Here is a 22,273-nt window from a genome sequence, read left to right as displayed (position 1 = left end):
AAGGGAACAGAATCAGCAGACAGTGCAAGGGGGAAAGCAGGTCAGTAAAGGGAAACCAGCTGCAGAAAGGAGAAGCACAGGGAAAGGAGAAGCAGAGGCAGAAGTAGCAGATGCAAGGGGAGGCAAAAGTGAAAGCAGAGCCAGCACAAAGGACAACCACTTGAAGAAAGGAGAAGCACAGGACCAAGGAGAAGCAGAGGCAGAGCCAACACAAGGGGCAATCTCAGACAGTCAAAGTGGGAAACCAGATGTGAAAGCAGAGTCAGCAAAAGGCAAACAACTGCATAAGGGAGAGGCACAGGATAAAGAAGAAGCAGAGATAGGATCATTAGAAAAGGGAAAAGAATCAGAAAATAAAGCAAACTTGGAAAGCAGAAGTGGAAACAAAGTCAGTAAAAGGTCCACCAGCTGCAAAAAGGAGAAGCATAGGATGAAGGAGAAGCAGAGGGAGACTCAGCAGAGGAAGATGGAAAAAGTGACAGTAGAGACAGCAAAAGGGCAAAGAGCTGCAGAAAGGAGAAGCTAGGGAAAAATGAGTAGAGGCAGAATCAGCAGAAAATACAACAGAATCAGCAGATATTGAAAAAAATAGAAGTGGAACCAAACAGTGCAAGAAAAACAGGTTCAGAAAAAGAAGCCAAAGAAAAAGAAAACAGCAGAGGAAAAGGCAGAAGTATAAGCAGAACAAGCAAAAGAAGAAGGAAAAGGAGGACAGAGAGGAGGAGGAGGAGGCGGAGGAGAGGCAGCAGCAGCAGGAGCAGCAGCAGCAAAGGCAGTACAATCGACCAAAGCAAAACAATTACTGAAAAGTAATAGCTTAGGAAAAAAGAAGAAGCATACACAACTGGGCTTGAACTTGAAAGAATATTTTCCCAAAATTGGTATACAAATGTCCAGCAAACATATGAAAACATGCCCAACATCAACACTGAAAAAAATGTAAATCACAATTACACTGAGATATCACCTCACTATTAGGGCAGCTCTTCCAAAAACAAGCAGCAAAAAGACCAGAAAATAACTAACAGCAAAAATATGGAGAAACTGGAACACCTGTGCACTATTAGCAGAATTTTAAAATGGCACACCCACCATGGAAAACAGAATGGCAGTTCCTCAAAGAAATCTGAGTAGAACTATCGTAAGATCCTGCAATCCCACTTCTTGGTATATGTCGAAAAGAACTGAAAGTGGGTTCTTGAAGAAATAGTTGCATATCCATGTTCACAGTAGCACTATTCACAAGAGCCAAGTGGTGTGAGTAACCCAAATGTCCATTCAAAAATGAATGAATGAATAAACAAAACATGTATGGTAGTTCCCTTTCATCCAAGGGGGGTAAATTCCAAGACCACCAGTGGATGCCTGAAAGTGTACATGGTCTCAAAATATAGTGTATGTACTATAGTTTCAGTTTTCCTATACATACATACCTATGCCAGTTTAATTCATAAACTTTCAGAAATTTATAGCTAACAAAATAGAACTGGAACAATATACTATAATAAAACATGTGGATATTCATTCTGTGTGTGTGTGTCTGTCTGTCTGCCTCTCTCTCTCTCAAATTATCTTATTAACCTGAACTTACTGTTCTTCTAATAGCTACTGTGACAGTTGGGAGCACCGTATGGCTTCTCTTTGGTATATTCAAATTGTCAACGTCACTCCTCTTGTGCTTTATGGACTATTATAGTTTGAGTGTGCTTCCCAAATTTCATGTGTTCTAAGCTTAATCCATTAATTCATATGATAATAGTATTTTAGAATGGGACCTTTGGGAAGGAATCAATGGAATGGAGCTAGAAATCAACAACAGACTCCCAGGAACATTGGAAATTTCACAAATGTACTCTATCAATAAACAAAAAAAATCACATAAAAATTAGAAAATAGCTGGGCGTGGTGGCACACGCATGTAATCCCAGCACTTGGGAGACTGAGGCGGGAGGATTGTTGTGAGTTCGAGGCCAGTGTGGGCTACAAAGTGAGCTCAAGGCCAGCCTGAACTGCATAGTGAGACCCTGTCTCAAAAGGACAAAAAAAAGAAAAGAAAAGAAAAGAACTGAGACACATAAAAGTGAGAATATAAAATATCAAAACTTATGGGATGCAACAAAAGCAATGTTCTGAGGGAGATTTATAGTAATAAATACCTATATTTTAAAGTACAAAGAACTCAAATTAACGTCCTAATTTGTACTTGAAGGAACTATGAAAAGAATAGCAAATGTAATCAAAATTACCAGAGGGAAGGAAATAATAAAATTCAGAGTCCAGATAACATAATGTACAACAGAAAATCAATAAAACTAACAAAACCAAAACAATGGATCTTAGGAAACAAAAATATTCACCTAGACTAAGAATAGAAAGAAAAATGTAAATGAACTAAAAAATGAAAGCGAATATATTTCTATTGATCTTATAGAAAGGATTATAAAACAATACTAAGAAAAAGTATATACTAAGTGAGATAATTTAAGTAGAAAAATTTCCTAGAAATACAGGAACTACCAAAACTGAATTAGTAATGGAAAGTATGATCAGTCCTATAACAAGAACAGATAAAAATAAAAAAATCTCTCAACAAGGAAAAATCCAGAATCAGAAAGGTTCACTGAGGAATTTTGTTAAAGATTTAATTCTATTAAAGACTTAAAGAATGAATACCGATCCGTCTCAATTTCTTCCTAAAAAGAAAGGACCGTGTCCTAACTCATAAGACCAGCATTAGCTGATACCAGAGTCCAGATAACCAAGCTAGATAAAAGCATCGTACGAAAGAAAAAAAATGCAATATTCTTTATAAATACAGAAGCAAATAGTTAAAAAAAAAAAAAACCCTTATGATTAAAAGGAATATATGCCATGATCAAACAGGATTTACCCTAGGTTTCACAGGTTGTACAACCTAAGAAAATCAATGTAATAAACTAACAGAATGAAGAGAATTTGAAAATCATGTAGGCTTTTAACTGATATAGAGCAAGTGTATTATAACAACCTTTCTTGATTTAAAAGAAAACACTCAGAAACTAAAATTAAAATTGAATTATTTCAACATGATAAAGAGTATTTCTGAAAGACCCACAGCTAATGTCATGTCCAGTGATGAAAGGCCAAAACATTTCCCGCACAATCAGGAGCAGGACAAGATGTCACTTTACCCACCTTGTATGGATGCTCTAGTCATAACAATTAGGGAAGAGAAAGAAATAAAGGGCACTGAGATTGGAAAGGAAGCAGTAAAACTGTACGTGCAGATGACATCATCCTATATATAGAAAAAATCCAAAGCAGGGTATAAGATCAATACACAAAATTCAGTTGTTTCTCTATTCCAGCAGGAGATTATCTGAAAAGGAATTTAAGAAACAACTCTACTTGCAATAGGTCCAAAAATGAAACACAGAGACATAAATTTAGCCCAAACAAAAGACTTATACTTGGAAAGTACACATATTACTGAAGGAGATTTAAAAAGTCTTAATTAAATGGAAGGAAATCTTATGTACATGGATTGGAATACTTAACACCGTTAAGATGACAATAGTACTAAAAATGATATATAAATTCAATGTAATCCCTATCAAAATTCCAAGAGCCTTTTTGGCAGAAATAGAAAAGCAAATCTTCAGATTAATATGGAATTGTAGGGGTTCAAATAAACAAAAGAAAATCTTGAAAAAGAAAAATCTGGAGGATCACACATACCAATTTCAAAACTTATTACAGTACAGAGCTACACTAATCAAAAGCATATGATGCTGGCACATATAAGGATAGATATATAGATCAGAATAATTAAATTGAGAGTTTAAATGTAAGCCCATGTATTTATAGCCAGTTGATTTTTCACAATGGTGCCAAAACCATTCACTGGGGAAAAAACAATGATCTCTTCAACAAATGGTACTAAGTCAACTAGGTACCTACGTGAAAAAGAAAGAAGTTGGGTACCTACCTAACAATATACATAAAATTAACTCAGAATGAACTAAACTAAATGTAAGGGCAACTCCCTAAACTGAATGTATTCCTGTATCACAAACATGTACTAAATAAAAGAGTGAAATAAAACATGTATTAAAAAAAGCAAAACAAATCAAACTCTTTGAAGAAAACAGGAGTAACTCTTCAACTCTGGATTTGGCGATGTATTCTTAGATATGCACTAAAAACATGAGCAACAACAAAAAAGAAATAAAAAAAGTTGGACTCTATCAAAGTTCAAGACAGTGAAAGACAACCTACAGAATGAACAGAATTTGCAAATAAAAAATATGCACCCAGAATATACAAAGAACTCTTACAACTCCACAAAAAGGCAAACTAACTGTTAAAAAAAAGTCAAAGGGTTTGAAGATAACTCTCCAAAGAAAATATACACATGAAGAAGGATGTGCAAAAGCATTCGACATCGTTAGTCGTTAGGGAAATGTAAAGCAAAACCATGTGAGATACTACTTCACATACAATGAGAAGGCAATAACAATATATTAAACAGTATGCAAGATGTGGAGAAATTGTAACCCTTACATTGTTGATGGAAATGTGAAATACTTTAGCTACCGTGAAAAAAATCTGGCAGTTTCTCAAAAAGTTAAACAAAATTAGCACATGATCCAACTCCTACCCTCCTATACATACTCCAAAGAATTGAAAACAGGTGTTCAAACAGCAACTTGTGCATAAATGTTAAAAGCAACACTACTTCCAATAGCTAAAAAGTAAAAACAACCCAAATTCCATCAACTGATGAATAGATAAAACGTGGCATATCCATACAATAAATTATAACTCAGCTATAAAAAGGAATGAAGTAGTGATATCTGCCGCAAAACAGCTGAACCTTGAAAACATGCTAAGTGAAAGAAGCCAGTCAGAAAAGGCCAAACATTGTGATTCCATTTCAATAAAATATGCAAAAAAGGCAAATCCATAGAGAGAGAAAGCAGATAGGGAAGGAGGGAAAGGGCAGCAACTGTTCAGAGGGCTTCAAGTTTCTTTTTGGGATGATGAGAATGTTCTGGAAGTAGATTGTGACCACAGCAGTACAACAGCGTGAATGAACTAAATATTACTGCACTGTCTACTCTAAAATGCAACCAGAACAGTCTGAAAAATCAGAATGTCCTCTTAGCCTAGCCACCCACTCACCTACCTCCTGAAACTTGACTGCTTCTTCCTGTCCATATAGGAAGGTAAAACTGGTAGTTTTCCTAGAGATTTGCTTTCCAACATTTTGCTCTAATATTGTTTTGGCTTTGAAAACTGTTAAGACTCAAGATTCCTATCCCTTTTCTATGCTGTTACCCGTATTATTGTTTTACTTCTGTTCCACTTTCAGATATAATATAGGGAGTATAGGAGGTACTGTCAGGGAGTTAACCATTACCATTGGAAGGAGAATTTCTGATGAAGAAAGTTAATACATTTATAGACATATCCAGCTGAACATTTATTCAACATTCATTAAGTATCAGGTACCACTGCCAACAATCGAGACAGCTGAACAAGACAGAATGAATCTTACGCTCACAGAGCTTACATTCTAGTGAGAGGACAAACAAAACAACAAGGCAAAATCAAATATGACCAATTCTGTGATTAAAAATCACATGACACAAGCTAACTGGTTGGCTATTCGCATAACTCTATATTGATTATACATTTTTGACAAGTATCTCTACATAATGTTTGCTGCAAATTGGAGTGTCTGATTTCACACACAAAAAGCCCCAACATTAATCTTTCCGTTTAGGGTCCTGTTGATACATGATACACAGAAATGACCTGATGAAGTGGCAAACACTATAGTAAGTACTCCTGGACATCTGTCGGGAATAACACAGAATTACATAGAATAACATTTCTTTCCTATTAAGAACATGTATACAATTCCATATTGGAAATTATTACTTCAAGGCAGATTTCTATTTATTATTGTAAAAAATCAAGTGCTTTCATAATTACATAAAATTTTATTCCAGATCTTTGTACAGAGTTCACTATGGAAATTTTGCAGTTTCCAGAGGACTTACAGAACCAGGAAATGGCATTCAACCTGTCCTTTAACACCAAGACCCTGTGAGAAATATGACCCTTTCTCAGATGTTTCACTGCTTATACAATGAGAAGACAATGGAACTTTCACTAACTTTCACTTTACCATAACTTTACATGTTGTTTCTATATTCACTAGAATTGACCTGATATACAAGCAGTGTCAAAAATGAGAATAACCTGTAAAATGGAGAATAGGGTTGAAAATCACGTCAGTGCTATAAAGGAATAACTCTTCCACATTTAAGAGTATAAAATCAGTGCTGAGTAACATAACCAGAGTCACACAGAATTTTCCACTGCATTTGCACGAAACAGATTCTGACATAAAATGGAATGGAAGGAAGTACAGAAACTTAGGAATGCAGAAAACATTTGGCAGTTCTGTGCATTTGAGGGAGGAAGGGAAGAGAGGGAGTCTCAGAACCTATGGGAAGCACAGTCACTAGTTCTTTCCCCAGCGATCTTCAGCACCCAATAAAAGAATCCAACCCTAAACAACAGGAATGATCACTTCTTTTATTTTAGTGCTTTGTCTTTCCAAACAAATGTCTGAGATAAGAAGAAACACTGGAATGCTTTATGAACAATGGATTTGAAACTGAGAATGCCTATGGGTAATGGTTAAAAAGATCCAGATCCAGATGTTTTAAAGTTATAAAGTTGCCTCAAATCTCTTATCCACTTGAGAGCCTCAAAGCTATCAATGGCATATCTGAATATAATGAATTACAACAGGCCTCATTATCACACCTACTTTGGCTACAGAGAGGACCAGAGGATCAGAACTCAGTGTCACAATGCACATACATAAGTTCAATGGAAAAATACTAGTAACAATCAGACTAACAGTGTATTCTCTAATTCCAACACATTATTTGTGGGACACAGACATGTCTTCAGTTTCTCCACTGTCAGTGTTGCTAGAGATGATTTAGAATTATCCAGTGTGAAGCTGGTGGCGCACGCCTGTAATCCCAGCACTCGGGAGGCTGAGGCAGGAGGTTTGTTGCGAGTTCGATACCAGCCTGGGCTACAAAGTGAGCTCAAGGCCAGCCTGAACTGCATAGCTTTGTTTTTGTCTTTTTTTCAGATAATGTAATTCATTATCTGAATATAATGAATATATTATATTCATATTATATTCATTATATATATTCAATATATTATATTCATTATATATTCAATATATGAATATTATATTCATTATATTAAAAAAGACAAAAACAAACAAATATCCAGTGTGTGTGTGTGTGTGTGTATGTGTGCGTGTGCGAGCACGTGCACATGCACCCACACACATGCGTGGGTGCTTAAAGTGTAAACCAACAAGTACTTGAATACTATCACATGCCAGATTTCTGTTCTAAGCATATAGGATATAGGATAAAACATGTTCTTCCTGCTCACTAAAAGAAATGGCAGTCTAATGAGAAAGACAGACTTTAAAGAAACTTACATAATTGTGCCAGTAAAGAAAAATAGGTAAAGTACTATGAAAAATATGTCAGAAATGATTACATAAGAAATCTAATTAAAGGGTAAAATAAAAGATCAAGACTAGAAAACAGCAAGATAGGTCTTTTGAAATGGGAAGATAGGGAAAGGGGGAGACGAGAGCAAGGGACATAACAAGAATTACGGTACCTTATGTGCATGATGAATGCAGTCGTTATATACTACAAGCATACACTGATAAAAACTAAAGTTTAAAAAAATGAAAACAATCTAATTTGACAGCACGAAGGAAGGCCCTATCTTCTCCCACCAAAAGAAATTTTTTTAGAAAAAAAGAATGTTGAAATCAAACGTAAAAGATAAGCAGGACTTTTCTAGATGAAGTTCACAGAAAACAGAGACAAAGATAATTACAGCATGGCAGGTCTCTCCCAACTGAGAAGCTTTGCCCCTTGCCAGAAACTATTCTACAACCAAGACAGATGTAGAAAACAACTGATTTGAAATACCCGATACTAAAAGCTGGTAGAGAATTCTGTCTTATGAGCAAACACTCAGTTATGAGAAACAAAAACACGGAGGGCCCCTTGGCGGCAGGAAGGCCGCTGGGCAGGTCGGCAGCCAGGGCGGTGAGAGCTGTACAAAGGCACGAATGTACCGAGAGTAACAAGCTAAGTTTGTTAGCGTCAGAGAAGGGAGACAAAATATGAAAAGAAAGGCAGAGTAGATTCCAGTACTTCTGAACTGGAACAGCCGATACTGGTGTAAACCCAGGGTTATATATAGATAGGTCTAGATATAGAAATACATATAGAAATAAAAGAAAACATGTATTTCCTAGCTGTGCTCACTGAAGAGGCTTGGAGCAGTGATTAGTTCCCCCGTAGCAATGAGATACATTGTACCCAGATCTCAGCTTCTAAATATTATTCTCCACTAAGCAGAACCTGAGCTACATGGCTACTACAGAGCGGAAAATACTGCAAGATAAACCTAGAAAATGTCCTGTGACACAAAGGAAAGAAGAACTCAGAAAATAATGGTGATCATGTCAAAAGGACACAAGAGACACTTGAGGTGGTTTTTCTGGGTCAACTCTGCAACAATTTGAAGATCAATAAGAGTAAAATTAAATAATTTTAAAAAAATAGGAAACAGCCCACACTACTGAAAAATAAGAGAGAAAATGGAGGGAGAAGGGAAAGAAGAAGGAAGGCAAGCCTTTTCCTAGGAGCAGAATAACTACTAAAAAATATATGCGATAATGGAATTCTTAAAACTCACCTTTTGGCAACTATTGAAGTAGTAATTAATTTAGGCAAGATACATTAATAGATACCAAAACTAATGGGTAAAAATAGAATGAAATATAGGATACTTATAAAGTTCCAGAATATCTCCACATATTTACTGATGATAACTGAAAAAGATAAATTCATGTGGAAAACCTGGGGCTAGGGTATAGCTCCCAGGTAGAGTTCTTGCCTACCACACTCGTGGACCAATAACCTGTTGTGGCTTGTGTCTAGAGGTCTCCCCAAAGCCTCATACACTCATAGGTAGGGCTTCTCAGAGGTTGCTGGATCTAGAACATGCAATGTTGGGATCAAGGGTGTGTGATTACTAAGTAAGTCCACTGACTGGTCTGGCATAGTTCTGGGTGTGGATAATGGGAAGGCCCACATTGGGTGTAGGCGCTGCCCACTCGAAGGGTGTGTAGGCTAGTTAGAATACAAGGGCCAGGAAGGAGGCTGCTGGTCACTGCTGCTACTTCACTGCTTTGGTGCCTTCCTGCCTTCTGTCCACCATGAACTGTGTCTCCTCTGCCAGGCCACCCTCCCTTGGAGCCAGCCAGCTATAAACTGAAACCTCTACAAATTGTGAGCGAAAATAAACCTTTCCTCCTTTAATCTAAGTGTCTGGTATTTTGTCTCAGCAATGAGAAAAGTAACTAAGAGGGTCCGCTAAAGACAAGATGGAAAAACCTAGAAGGTATGTTCTTATCTAAGTGATGAAGGTCAACCTCACTGTGGAAGGAGATGGTCATCTTATGCCACCTGATAAAGACATAGTGAGGAACAGAGCTCCATTTCTGTGATATTCCTGCCAAACATTATTGGCCAGATTCTAAGATGAGGAACATCAGGCAAATTCAAATTGAAGCACATTCTAGAAAAACAATTAGCTTCTAATCCTAAAACACTTAAGTCATGAAAGTCACAGGAATGAAGGAACTGTTCCAATTAAAGGAGACTGAAGAGACATGACAATGAATGCAAGCATCATTCTGGATTAGGTCTGTCTCTATTAAAGATGTCACTGAGATTGTTAGTGAAACCTCAATAGGGTTTTTGGGTGAAGTTTTGGAATATGGGAGTTTTCTTCTTTCAGTCAGAAAAGAGAGATTGCAACTTTTCTGTAAATTTTGCTAACTCTCCTGTACGTCTGAAATTATTTCACAACAAAAGGTAAAAAGTATAAATTTTAAAAACAAAATCTAAAATTTAATTTTAAAACAGGCATGGTGGCACACAAAGGGGGTGTTGTGGTGCATACCTGTAATCCCAGCACTCAAGAGGCTGAGGTAGGAGGACTGCTGCGAGTTCAAGGCTAGCCTGGGCTACAAAGTGAGCTCAAGGCCAGCCTGAACTGCACAGTGAGACCCTGTCTCAAAAAGACCAAAAAAAAAATTTTTTAAAAATTCAAAAAACCCTTAATATTATTATTTTGTGCAAAAATATTCATTTTCTTCTGGTAATGAAATGTAAATAAAAGCAGTCTGAAGTTACACCTGACTGGTTAATATTAAACAGAATGTATAAAAACTGCATGTGAAGAAAAACAACAAGCAAGAAGACAAAAACAAACAAACAAAAAAAACAGGCTGGGCATGGTAGCACATGCCTGTAATCCCAGCACTCGGGAGGCTGAGGCAGGAGGATCGTTGTGAGTTCAATACCAGCCTGGGCTACAAAGTGAGTTCAGGGCCAGCCTGCACTGCATAGCAAAACCCTGACTCAAAAAGACAAAAACAAAACAAAAAAAAAAAACAAAGAAAAACAATAACAGTAATATCTAAAAATGATAATATCTATTAAGAGTCATGGGATATCAGTGACCTTTTTCCTTCCAAATACCTTAATGATACTTAAAACAAAAATAAAACTCAAACTCACAAAGAATAAATGTCCAGAAAGTGAAGCAATAGGGTTCTTTGTGTACTTTGTCTAAGTCTCCTTGTGGAGGAGTTGGGTGGTGATTGTGTATATTTACAGTCAAGCCATTAAATTTTTAAAAACATATTAGATAATAGAAATTTTATGGAAAATATATCCAGTATACACATCCAGAAGGATGGGGGTATCTACAGTAGCTCTCTCTAGGTGGTGATATTATAGGGGATTCTTATTTTCTTCTTTGTATCATTTTTTAACTTAGGGTTAACTACATATACTCATTTCTAATAATATTTTTTAAAGTTGTATATGTAAAATATTACTAAGTTCAATTATTCCAAAATTAAGTACAGTCTAGATAACTAACTCCATAATTTTATCACAAAATAGACAACTTTCTCATATCATTTATTTTATACTCAGAATCTAGTAGTTCTGTTTCTTCAGCTAAACACCTCCTCCACAAACGTATTTCATGCTAAGTCCCAAAATAATGACAATATGCCTACTGATACTTTATGCATAAGCCCAGGATTTCCACACACAGTTCATTAACCAATGAATTCATATTAAGAAGGAAATGGCATTCATGATGACTATATTACATAGATTTAAATATACTTTTCTCAGGTAATACTTCTTCCTGTGATCTTTAAAGCCTAATTATGAAATACAAGCTCAGGAAGTGTTAGTCTCATTCCCCAGAAATACAACAATAACAGAAATACATAATCCTATTATGTAGAAATGCCTAATGTCAGCATTAGAAATCAATTATTCTACGTAAGTACTTTATATATGCTTTAAATGTTTCATAAAAGAAGTGAATAAAATCTTGATGAAATCTGAACATAATATGAGCTTGAGAAAACATAAAGATCAAAAATCAAGAAAAAGAATAAAAGAGTAGAACAAAAGGAGAAATGGTAAGAAATAAAAATTAGAGGGTTATAGGGGCAAAAGCAACCCCATGATAGCCAGAACTAGACTATGAGCAAAGGTTTCAAGCCTAACATAGTCAAGAACTATCCACAGAAGTGGAAAACAATGATGACAAAAGTTAAGGAATGGTACACCTACCAGAAGTAGTCCAGAGCTAACAGGGAAGAAAAAAAGAGTATCACATGGTATATGCACAAATAGTTCTAGCCAAAGTCATGAACTGAATTCTTCCAAAACTGAAGGAATCTCATCTACTTGGTATGGTTTTATAGTGCTGGCCACTTAAAGAAATAGATGGCCACAAACTTCTTGCACGTTCTGTCACTTAAGTATTAAAATGAGTATCCAAACTGAGAAAAGCCCGAAGTACTAGGGAGCAGATTAATATGCTCCCTACCTCAAATCTGATTGGTTATAATGGAAATCACAATGCCCAATCTCATCCTGACACAAGAGTAGACCAAACAGAACCTACCACATTTTCCCCTCTCTCAGGAGTTTTTAAAACTAAAATTAGCACACAGAAGCAGTGAAAGCATACCATCCCTGAAGTTCTTGTTTTATGCCTATCCCAAGCATGATTTTTATTCTCTAAAACAATTTCTTCAAAGAGTTCACCCAAAGTTGTCATCCTTCCTACCAGCAGCCCCAATGGGCTCTGGTGAGTGACATCCAGACATTTAAACTCAAAAGCTGCTTCAGAAGAGAGTTATTAAAATTCAAATGAGCTAGGCATATTGAAGAAGAAAACACTCGTTTGCATGCACACCTACGCTTTTGGCCATCCCATTTAGTCCAATAGAGCAGGGTCTGGTTTTGTTTTTGTAAATGGGCTTCGGAGGCGAAGGTCAGCCTCCCACGGCCCTCAGTCCTCTGGGGTCATCATTAGTAATGTGTAAGGCTGAATAGAGTTTCCTCGGAGTCTAGTCAGCAAACCTGACAAGAAGGCAGCCCTCTCCCACAACCTGAAAATACTGAAAATCCAGATGGTACTATGGCACTTTTTAATACATCATTTATCTGCTTTAAAATAGCTTTCAGCAAGACTGCACATCATAGCACTGCTTCCAGTTCACCTGATTTTTCAGTCTTACAGTGGAACAGTTCCTGCTGTACCATGACTGCGTAATTGTAAAAATATTACATTTACCCAAGAACTCCCCTGTAAGATTCAGAAGAAGTTCATTTGTGCCAAGAAATAGGAACTTCAGAAGCCAAAATAACATTTTATTTACTAGAAAAGATTCTTGCATTTGACCTACAAGTTTTGATTTTATTTCTCATGGAAATATCTCCTTTACCAAAATTTTACAAGCTAGCAATGTATAACCTAATAAAATATATAGCAAAAATGTAAAGTCCTAGTATTATTCTAGCCATGAAAATTTTAGATGCTCATTTAGTTAAGAATTCAATTTCTTACTAATGAAGACATCTCTCTTATACCTACTTTAAATAGACTTAATTCATGACAATGTAGTCAATAAAATAATTTGCATAGTAAATGTAACATATATTTATATATTATGTACAACAATGACAAAATCATGTATCACTTTTACTGAGGATAATTAAAAGTAAATAATGCTAACTCACAATCCTAGAATAACAGCATATTCTAGAACTCCCAAAACTAAAGAAAAGTATCTTCAGGCTATGAAAACAGTTTTATAATCTGAGAGCTCCAGGCATTATTTTATCCAATGGGAAATCAGAGCGTTACTTCCTTTCCAATGGTAAGATCCTATTTTTCCATCAGCTTCTTTAATCAAACTATATTCTCCAGATTTCTTCCAGTCTATAAATTTAATTCATTTTACAACTCTTTTTCTTTCAAAAATTATAATGTCTTGGTATAACACAGACACTGGGGCTGGGGATTTAGCTCAGCGGCAAAAGCGCCTGCCTGACAAGCGCAAGGTCGTGAGTTTGGTTCCCGGTACCGGAGAAAAACCAAAAAATAAAAAAATAAAAAAATAAAAAAAATAAAAAAAATAAAAAATAAAAAAAACACAGACACTGATTTTGGCTATCCAAGAAAGAAATGAAATTAACAAACAACAATGAAACAGCACTGCATTAACAAAGCTCATACTTAAGTCATGATATATTCATTTTTAATATATTTTTTTGCAAAGCTCCAAGTACTCATTAAAGAGTACTTCCTCAATAATTCACATAGTATTATTCTGGTTCCAGTTAAAACAAAAGGAATATAATCTACATCTTTAAATAGCTTTTGTTCTAGTGTGGCCGGCAGCAACACAAAAGTCACACAGGAACAAATATGCACCGAGAAAAAACAAACAAAAAATAGGAAGTACAGGCAAGAATTCACAGTATGATCACACATGGGACAGAGGGAGTATTTCCAAGACAGTTCTGTGTTATAAATTGAACCCGGGTGTGTTTTTCCTGCTGAGAGCACACTGTTACTTGAAATTGACAGAAAGAGTAATGTGTGTTTTATATTTCTTAAGGGCCAAATGGAAGACTAAGGCTTCCCCAGAACCACCCAAATCAGAGACCGTAACTTAGAGACCACAGAACGTGTATGTTTGTGCAGCAATTATTGTACTTAGCCTCCTGACTGTCTCCATTAGGAGGCTGGTTTAGCAGAAGAAAATACTCACCCTTCACAATTTGTATTGTTTAATTCTACAGAAGCATGATTAGAGCACACAAACTTAACATGTAGTAGGAATGATAAAATCCAAAATATGTGCTCACTTGCCTTTTTTTCCTCCTGTAATGAAGAAGCCAATGGCTGCTCTAATAAAACTGCTCTCAGGCAAATAGCCATAATCAGTAGGAACTGTGGAGACAGAAAATGATCAGAGTCACCAGTGAACTCCGCAGGACTAATGAAGGAGAAATAATGATCTCATGCTACCATGTCAACATAGAGACAAACTGCAGAGGAGATGTTTATGCCATAATCTCAGCCCAATACTCTGTGGCTACAACTAATTCTATTAAATTAGATGATTGGTCTTGAAGTCATCACTTAAGCTATACAGCAAATCTAAGATGGTGGTAAAATGTGTACAGGTTGACAAAAAATCATAGTGGATGAATACATTAACTTAACTGATTCAAAAATTTCTTTCCACATTGTCATGTCAGTGACTCCCAATGCAATGACCTCCTCAGGGTCATCAAGGAGTCTGCTATACTTCAAAGCTTAGACCATTGTTCCAGGTGCCTCTTCAGGACAGACTAAATCGGATACATGAATCACAGCAATTCAACCACCAGTATTAACAGCACCAATCTCTTACCTAAGGTAGAGGTTTCTAAGTGACCAACACGTAGTTGCTGACCTTTAAAAGCGAGGCAATGATATTTAATACTAGTTAAATCCTGAGAGTCTCCTAAATCCTTTTCCTCCCAGTTCCCTATAATTGTTTCTTTTATTCTTTTTTTGTCTTTTTGAGACAGGGTCTCGTTATGCAGTTCAGGCTGGCCTTGAGTTCACTTTGTACCCCAGGCTGGTCTCAAACTCAAATGATCCTCCTGCCTCAGTGTCCAGAATGCTGGAATTACAGGCGTGGGCCACCACACCCAGACCCATAATTGTTTCATGAGACCCTGGTTGTTGCTACAATAAATCACTTAACCGGAAAATTCCATCAGGAACAAGCAGCTGTATTTTTCCAGACATATATAGTCGTATTTTTCAGAAGAACCTGAGAGTAGGATGGATGATTGACTACTACCTGATCTGAGTCTATTTGGGCCAGACCAACTACCCCACAATATGACAACTTAAAAAACATATATACACAAGCAAAAATCTGACAGAAATACACTCATTTAACCCAGGATATTGTGAGCGTCCTGACCTTCAAAAGTAGCATTATCAAGGCTTTTCAACATGATTACTTTTTTCTTTTTATCATTTTAATATGACAATTTCCAACGCTCTAAAATTCATTATGTTGGGAAGGCTATGGACCAATGTCCTACTTCTACAGCTGCACAGTAACCGAAGTGAGGAAAACAATAACCACAGTGGCTCACAGCCACAGTGCTATTGCTGGTAGACTGTCTATTGGTCAGGGTAAGTGAAATGAAATATCAATGAGGAATTTTCAGCACCTAATCTCTCTGGCCTGGGCCCAAGACAGCCTTGGGTCAAAACTCTATAAAAAGCAAGGAAGAGATATATTAAGAAAATCCCCAAGTACAAACATAAATTAAGCCTGTATGGATCACAAGTATTTTTAATGTTTTTATCAAAAAGCTACAAACAGAAAAGGCTCTGTTATAGTAAGACTAATGATTTCGATTCCATGGATAAAGAAATGCATATCTTTAAATGTACTTACTCCATTATTTTATATAACTAGCACCAGAAAAATTCTAGTTACACATAAAGAGATTTAATGAAATACAATATCATTACATCTACTAAAATACATCTGCTCTACTCTTCAAGGACCTGGTTTCTCATATCTAGATTTGTCACTAAACTAACTCCCTACGTCATATAATCCTTCTAAGCCTCAGATGCTTCATTTGTAAATATGGGGTTAGACCATCTACACCAGTGGTGGTGAACCTATGGCACATGTACCACAGCAAGCTGTTTGTACCACTGAAAACTCTAAAAGGTTCACCATCACTGGTTTAGCCTGTCCTCTAAGAGAGGCAGAGAGGATGAGTGAGTACACAGGGGCTTTGGAGGTCACGAGAGCTGAATTCAGATCACATGTCCATCATCTCCTGCCATGTGGCCCTAAGTCAGAAAGCTTCTGTATATACCATTTTACTCTAAAATTAAGTAGAGTGGGGAATACACGCCACTTAGGGTTGTTGTGGAGAGTAATGCTCTTAACAAAGTACAGAGCCATTCTTCTTTAGTCTGGGGTTTTAAGACTTTAATCTTACCAGAGGTTCTGCTTTGATTTGAGGATAGAGTAGACAGATGAAGATGTCCTAGAAGCCAGATTGCATTTGTCTGAAGACCAATCACCCCAGAGACACTGATGACCTGTAGATAGAAATTTAACAATTCAACGATGGGCAAGATCCAAGTTCCGTTCCATAAGAGATCATGTATAGTCGCTAATCTTTTATGAGGTAGTGGTTTGGCTGACAAGACGTGATATGTGTCTATACAGTAGACACATATAGTTATACCGGTGCTCAATAAGTGTTTGCTAAAGTGATAAATGAACCCGACCAACCAATGAGGGTAGAAAGTACTAGTTCTAGTGGTTTTCTCAGGTTTTACTCTATGAGATTGGTCGCAAAGGATTTCTCCACAAAATGCTAAAAGAAAATTTAAGAAGTAGATAAGAAAGCCAAGTTGCTTAAGGCTAAAATATCTCTAAAAACTAGGATATATTATTTTGTTCTCCTCTTTAAATAATTTTCTATTGCTGCTTTGTCATTTACAATCATTTTAAAATAATAGTTTTAATTTACAGATTCCCTGCCCCTAGGTATAGAAACTTAAGTTTCAATAAAATTCTTTTCTGAGCATATTTATATTTATACATGGAAAAGAGCTTGTTCAAAGATTTATGTTTGCTTTTAAAGCATGAATTACTAAAATTCCTTTATGTGGTGGGTATTATAATAGCCATGTGTTATAAGAAAAGAAAGATATAAATGAAAAGATATACAGTTCTACATAGAGTAAGTGCCAATCATAAAAAGTAAGATGCTTGAAAAAAATGACCAAATATTAGCAGCAACTGCTTAAAGTTTGGAGGACCACCAATGACATATACTTTAGCTTTTTTTTCATTCTGTTCTTTCAAATTGTATGCAATGACATAATTCCTTAAAATAAAAATCTTTAAAGATATAAACACTGCTTAGCAGATGAGTATGTTTATTCTTTTGCCACAAACAGCTCTGACAACGTCTTACCCAAATACTTTTATCAGTACCATCTGAATTAGTGTCATTTCCCAGATATCTCGTCACCTTGATCACTGCCTGTCTTCCTTGTCCTGAGTGCCGAATGTCCCTTGAAGGTCAGGTTTTAATTTTTAGGGGAAATTAGTACCAATTTAACTAAAAATGCCAGCTTTTTTCCAGATGCACTGCATGTTTGTCAGTGAATACAGGTCCACACACCACTCTCAAATGCCCTTTCAACTCAGCATGAATAATCAAAGACTTCCAGATTTTCCAGGTAAAACATTCCGGATCAAATATAGGAAAAAAGATGATTAACAGGAATATCTGTTTTCCTCCCAATGATTTTAAATTCTTCTTACCTGAGTTAAGGTTCTAATGACTTCATTAAGTCTGCCTTGAAAGTGAGAAGACTGCATAGCTTCTGACTTCAGCTGAAAGAATAAGGAGAAATATCCAACAGCCCCCCGACACAATAAAGAGTAAATAATTGTATTCCCAGTACATAAGCAATATTCTTAACTATGGAATAATTAATCATATGTCTTTATATTTCAAACACATGAGTTATGAGTCCCTCAAGGGCAAGGCCCATGCTTTATTTATCACTGATATCTTAGCACATGTGCAGAGTGGAATGTAGCAGTCACTCAATAAACTTCTACTATAGGACCAAGAACTTCCTTTAGAATTACTTATATGCCCACTGTGAAATCATTGTGAAGTTAAAATTAAACATTACAGATGCAAACTGGAGTTTCTGTGAATGATTCTCTAACTTTCTTAGCATTCAAACACTGTTCAGGCAGGGAAGTTTATGGGAAGTACCTATACTGGCAAAGCTTAATACCTACACATCAACTAAAACAAGGAATAAATCAAATCCCACAGAAAGAACTCTTGGCCAAGAATACATTTTTTTTTTTTTTTTTTTGGGTTTTCTCCGGTACCGGGAACCGAACTCACGACCTTGCGCTTGCCAGGCAGGCGCTTTGCCGGTGAGCTAAATCCCCAGCCCCCCAAGAATACATTTTCATACAACAAGGCTTTGAAAAGCCTAGTGTCACTATCACAATGAGCATGTATTTATCTGTCCATAGCATACTAAGACATGGGTGTTCTCCTCATGCCATGGCTATGTATGCCTTTCGATCCCTTTCCTCACCTGCATGGCATCCCCTTCAGAGCCAGCCATGGCCACCATGCCATGGAGAGCTGCCAGACGAAGCACTGTAGGAGAGCCCTGAAGACAAAGCATCACAGTACATCAAGAGAAAATACCCCTTGGGTTTGGCTTCCATACAGGTTATTACTGCACAGAGAAATTTTTAAAAATTTTTCTATTGCTAAGAAATACATAGTCAAAGTGGTACTGAATGTGCAGGGTCATAATAACCTGAATAATTCAACCAAAAGTCATAGACAAACTAAAACAAAGTAACAGATTAAGGTTGTTAGATCCTAGGGGGCATGGTGGCACACGCCTATAATTCCAGCACTCGGGAGGCTGACGCAGGAGGACTGCTGTGAGTCTGAGGCCAGCCTAGGCTACATAAGCAAGTTCAAGGTCAGCCTGCATTACATAGTGAGACCCTGTCTCAAAAAAAAAAAAAAAATTACAATACTGACAAAATATCCAGTTTAAAAAACAACTATAATGATTGACAGGATATATTATTTATACAGGGTTAAAAGTACACCTCTCATTTGAAATTGCTAGTTCTATTATTAAGCTATATCATAGTAATGCTTATAAATGGCCCAATAAAATAGCTTTTTTTACCATAAAAATAGAAAAAGGCACAAAAGAGGTGACCTCTACCTCTGAAAGAACAGCTCTGATCCAGCCAGGGAGAAGTCTGCTACCCAAGTCTTCAGCTTTCCCATGTCCACATACAGACAAACCATGAACTATGTTTCCTAATGCCAGGGCAAAACCTGAAGTCTGTTTGGAATAAATAAAAACGGGATGGGAAAAAGAAAAGAAAAAAAACAGATTAGAAATGTTTATATACATACAATGTATGTATTTATATACTTATATATATGGCTCAACACAAGTATTTCTAGAGGCTTCCAGTCTTCTTCCAAGTTCTACTTGTTACCTGAAAAATCAGAGAATACACACACACACACACACACACACACACACACACACACACGGTTGGCAACAAAAACTTCAGAGTCTAACGGCCAGGAATACTACTGCAGAGAATAGTTTGTCTTAGGAAATACTGTACTACTAAGGAACTTAGTTCAAACAATCCAAACTCACAGAAGGGATAAAGGGTGAAAATATCAAGGTCTGCCTCCTACACAAGGCCTAAACTCCTAAACAAGAAGAGAAAACATCCCACAATGAGCACAGCAAACAAAAACTTCTGTATTTTGACTTTGTAAAACATTCTAAATGCAAGAGAGCAATTACACAGCCAGAAAACAGTAACAATACCAGTGAATCCTGCAATAATCCACTATGGTCAATGTTAAGTGTTCAGAGAAGTCTCTTTAAAAATGAATCCAGTGGGGAAATCATACAGAATGTTATTAGAAGGGTATTTTCTCAATTTTTTACTGTAATAAAATAGACATAAAATTTACTATCATAACCATGGACACCCCCATTCCTCCCTCTCACAGCCCCTTGTGCCAATTATTCTACTTTCTGGCTCTAGAACTCTGACTGCTCCAAGCACCTCAGACACGTACAATCCTACAGCATTTCTCCCATTACTGGCTTATTTCACTTAACATAATATCCTCAAGGTTCATCCATGAACCATGAAACATGTGCATGAAAGCACATGTCAGAACTTTCTTTTCAAGGCTGAATATTTCAGAAAGATCATTTTAAGAGTATTTTATTTATAGGTATTTAAATTTTCCTGCACAGATTCAGTATGGGCAGAGATTTTCTGCCTTGAACTCTCTGAAGTGTGACTTTATAAGACTTCTTTGTGTGACCACACCTTTATAAATTTTTGTTGCTAGCTTTATGTAACTTTTATATTCCCTAGCCATGTATCTTAAAATTTTGGAAATATGGAGTAATAGTTGGAGAAAGAGGGAAAAAAGCCTATCAATACACTCTCAATGAAAAGAAATCTCTATAGATGGTAGGAGATGAAGAGAGATAAAAAACCAAAACAAAACAAAACAAAAAAAACACATGTGTAACTAACTTTTGGCTGCAGTAGTGAGAGAAGAGAATAGCCAGAAGTTTCTCAGTTCTTGACATGAAAAATATCCCTTCATAGCCTAACAAAGAGTATGTCAAAGCAGGATTTAGCAGCAGCATGAGACCCATGGAGAGCAAATCAAGACACATATTCCAACCTGCTGGTTGTTCTCCACCAACAGTCGAAGCTTGTTCATAGTATCTTCAGCCTCTGCAGCCTCAATAATGCCAGCACTGAATGCAGATGTACATACACAGCTAAGGGTGTAGGCAAGGACCTGAGGAGGAAGTTACAGCAGAAAATGTTTTCTTTCATGCGGCAAAAAAATCAAAGAACATGACTTTGTTGACACTGATATTTTGCCAGACTTCACCCTGGGCTAAGAACTGCATTCAAATACATTTATCACAGGCTGGGAATGTTTTGTTAATATATTTAATAACAACGTCATGATGAGTATCATTACTTCTACTTCAGGTCTCAGGTCTCAAATGAGACCTGAGATGCAGTTACAAATAGATGGCGGAGAGAAACAGGACTCAAACCCAGTTCTTCAGTCTCTAAGCCAAAGAGTTTCCTCAACACATTGTTGAGAACACAACACCTACCAACATCATTAGGAAACAGGCAGATTTCCACCAGTAGTGGGTACTTATGATCACCAGACATCCCACCCAAGGCCACACAGGATGGAAAGTTCAACGAAGTGAAATACAGCTGTGTTAGGATTTCCCAGAAGCGGCACAGCATGATTACAGCAGGAATGTGTTCAGGAGTTAAACTGTGCAAAATGGGGGATAAAACTAGCTATTTTACAGAGCTGTGGAAAATTAGTCAGTAAATAAATAGATGAATAAAGAAAGAAATCAATAAATATATAAATGAAGAAGAATCTTGGCAGTGGAGACAACACTTAGGCATATATCCCAATTGATAATTTACCAGCTAAGTAACTTTGAGCAAGACACTCAATCTGAATCTCGATTTCTGCAAATCAAGGATTCATCATCCCCTCCCTGCTATCTTACATTTTCATGATAAAACTCTTGCTTATAAGGATGCTATTAAGTGGAAAATTTAACTCCTAGTGAGGGTTGATCCATGAAAAATAGAAGCACTTTTCAAGGTAGAAACTGGACAATAAAACATCAGAAAGGAGAGGAAAAAAAAACTGCTTGTTTAAGGTCTTATAAATCAAACCATCAAAGCAGACAGATGCATCAGTTATAAAAACCTTGTGTTCATGTATTAACCAAATTGCTCTTTGGTCACAAGATTTTCTCCTTGGCTTGAAAAATATGTACTTTTAAATCATGCTTTACACTGCTTTAAAAATGGAAATGTGGTGCATGTCTTAGAACAAAACTTCACCCTCTATGCCCCAAAGAAATTCACCAATTCAACAAGTCCTATTGCTGAAAGCAGAGGAGCTGAGCAGGGAAACACAGCAGCCATTATGTGCTTATCAATAGCTGGAAGGCGGGCTGGGGTAAAACAGAATCTGCTCTAATGAGAGGGAGAATCTGGTCAGGCCACCAGGTCATCCCCAGCTCCTCCCAAAGCAGTTCAGGCAGT

At 36.7% G+C, this 22,273-nt stretch overlaps 1 protein-coding gene across 4 annotated transcripts in view; it reads right to left on the bottom strand.

Annotated features, from left to right (window-relative positions):
* Focad (focadhesin) overlaps nt 1-22,273 on the bottom strand; it is a 279,220-nt gene that overhangs the window by 18,878 nt on the left and 238,069 nt on the right. For all 4 annotated transcript variants that reach the window (XM_005388739.1, XM_005388740.1, XM_013516350.1 and 1 more), the window contains 6 exons: nt 20,856-20,975; nt 19,342-19,464; nt 18,685-18,762; nt 17,882-17,953; nt 16,539-16,641; nt 14,380-14,460 (listed from right to left, as the gene is read on the bottom strand). In XM_005388739.1, the coding sequence (XP_005388796.1) occupies nt 14,380-14,460; nt 16,539-16,641; nt 17,882-17,953; nt 18,685-18,762; nt 19,342-19,464; nt 20,856-20,975 (577 nt within the window). The remainder of the gene's footprint in view (nt 1-14,379; nt 14,461-16,538; nt 16,642-17,881; nt 17,954-18,684; nt 18,763-19,341; nt 19,465-20,855; nt 20,976-22,273) is intronic.

Source organism: Chinchilla lanigera, unplaced genomic scaffold (assembly GCF_000276665.1).
Source record: "Chinchilla lanigera isolate Chin_1 unplaced genomic scaffold, ChiLan1.0 scaffold00033, whole genome shotgun sequence".
NCBI classification, from domain to species: Eukaryota; Metazoa; Chordata; class Mammalia; order Rodentia; family Chinchillidae; genus Chinchilla; species Chinchilla lanigera.
Note: the sequence above shows the minus strand (reverse complement) of the source record. Positions and strands in the feature narration are given on the sequence as shown.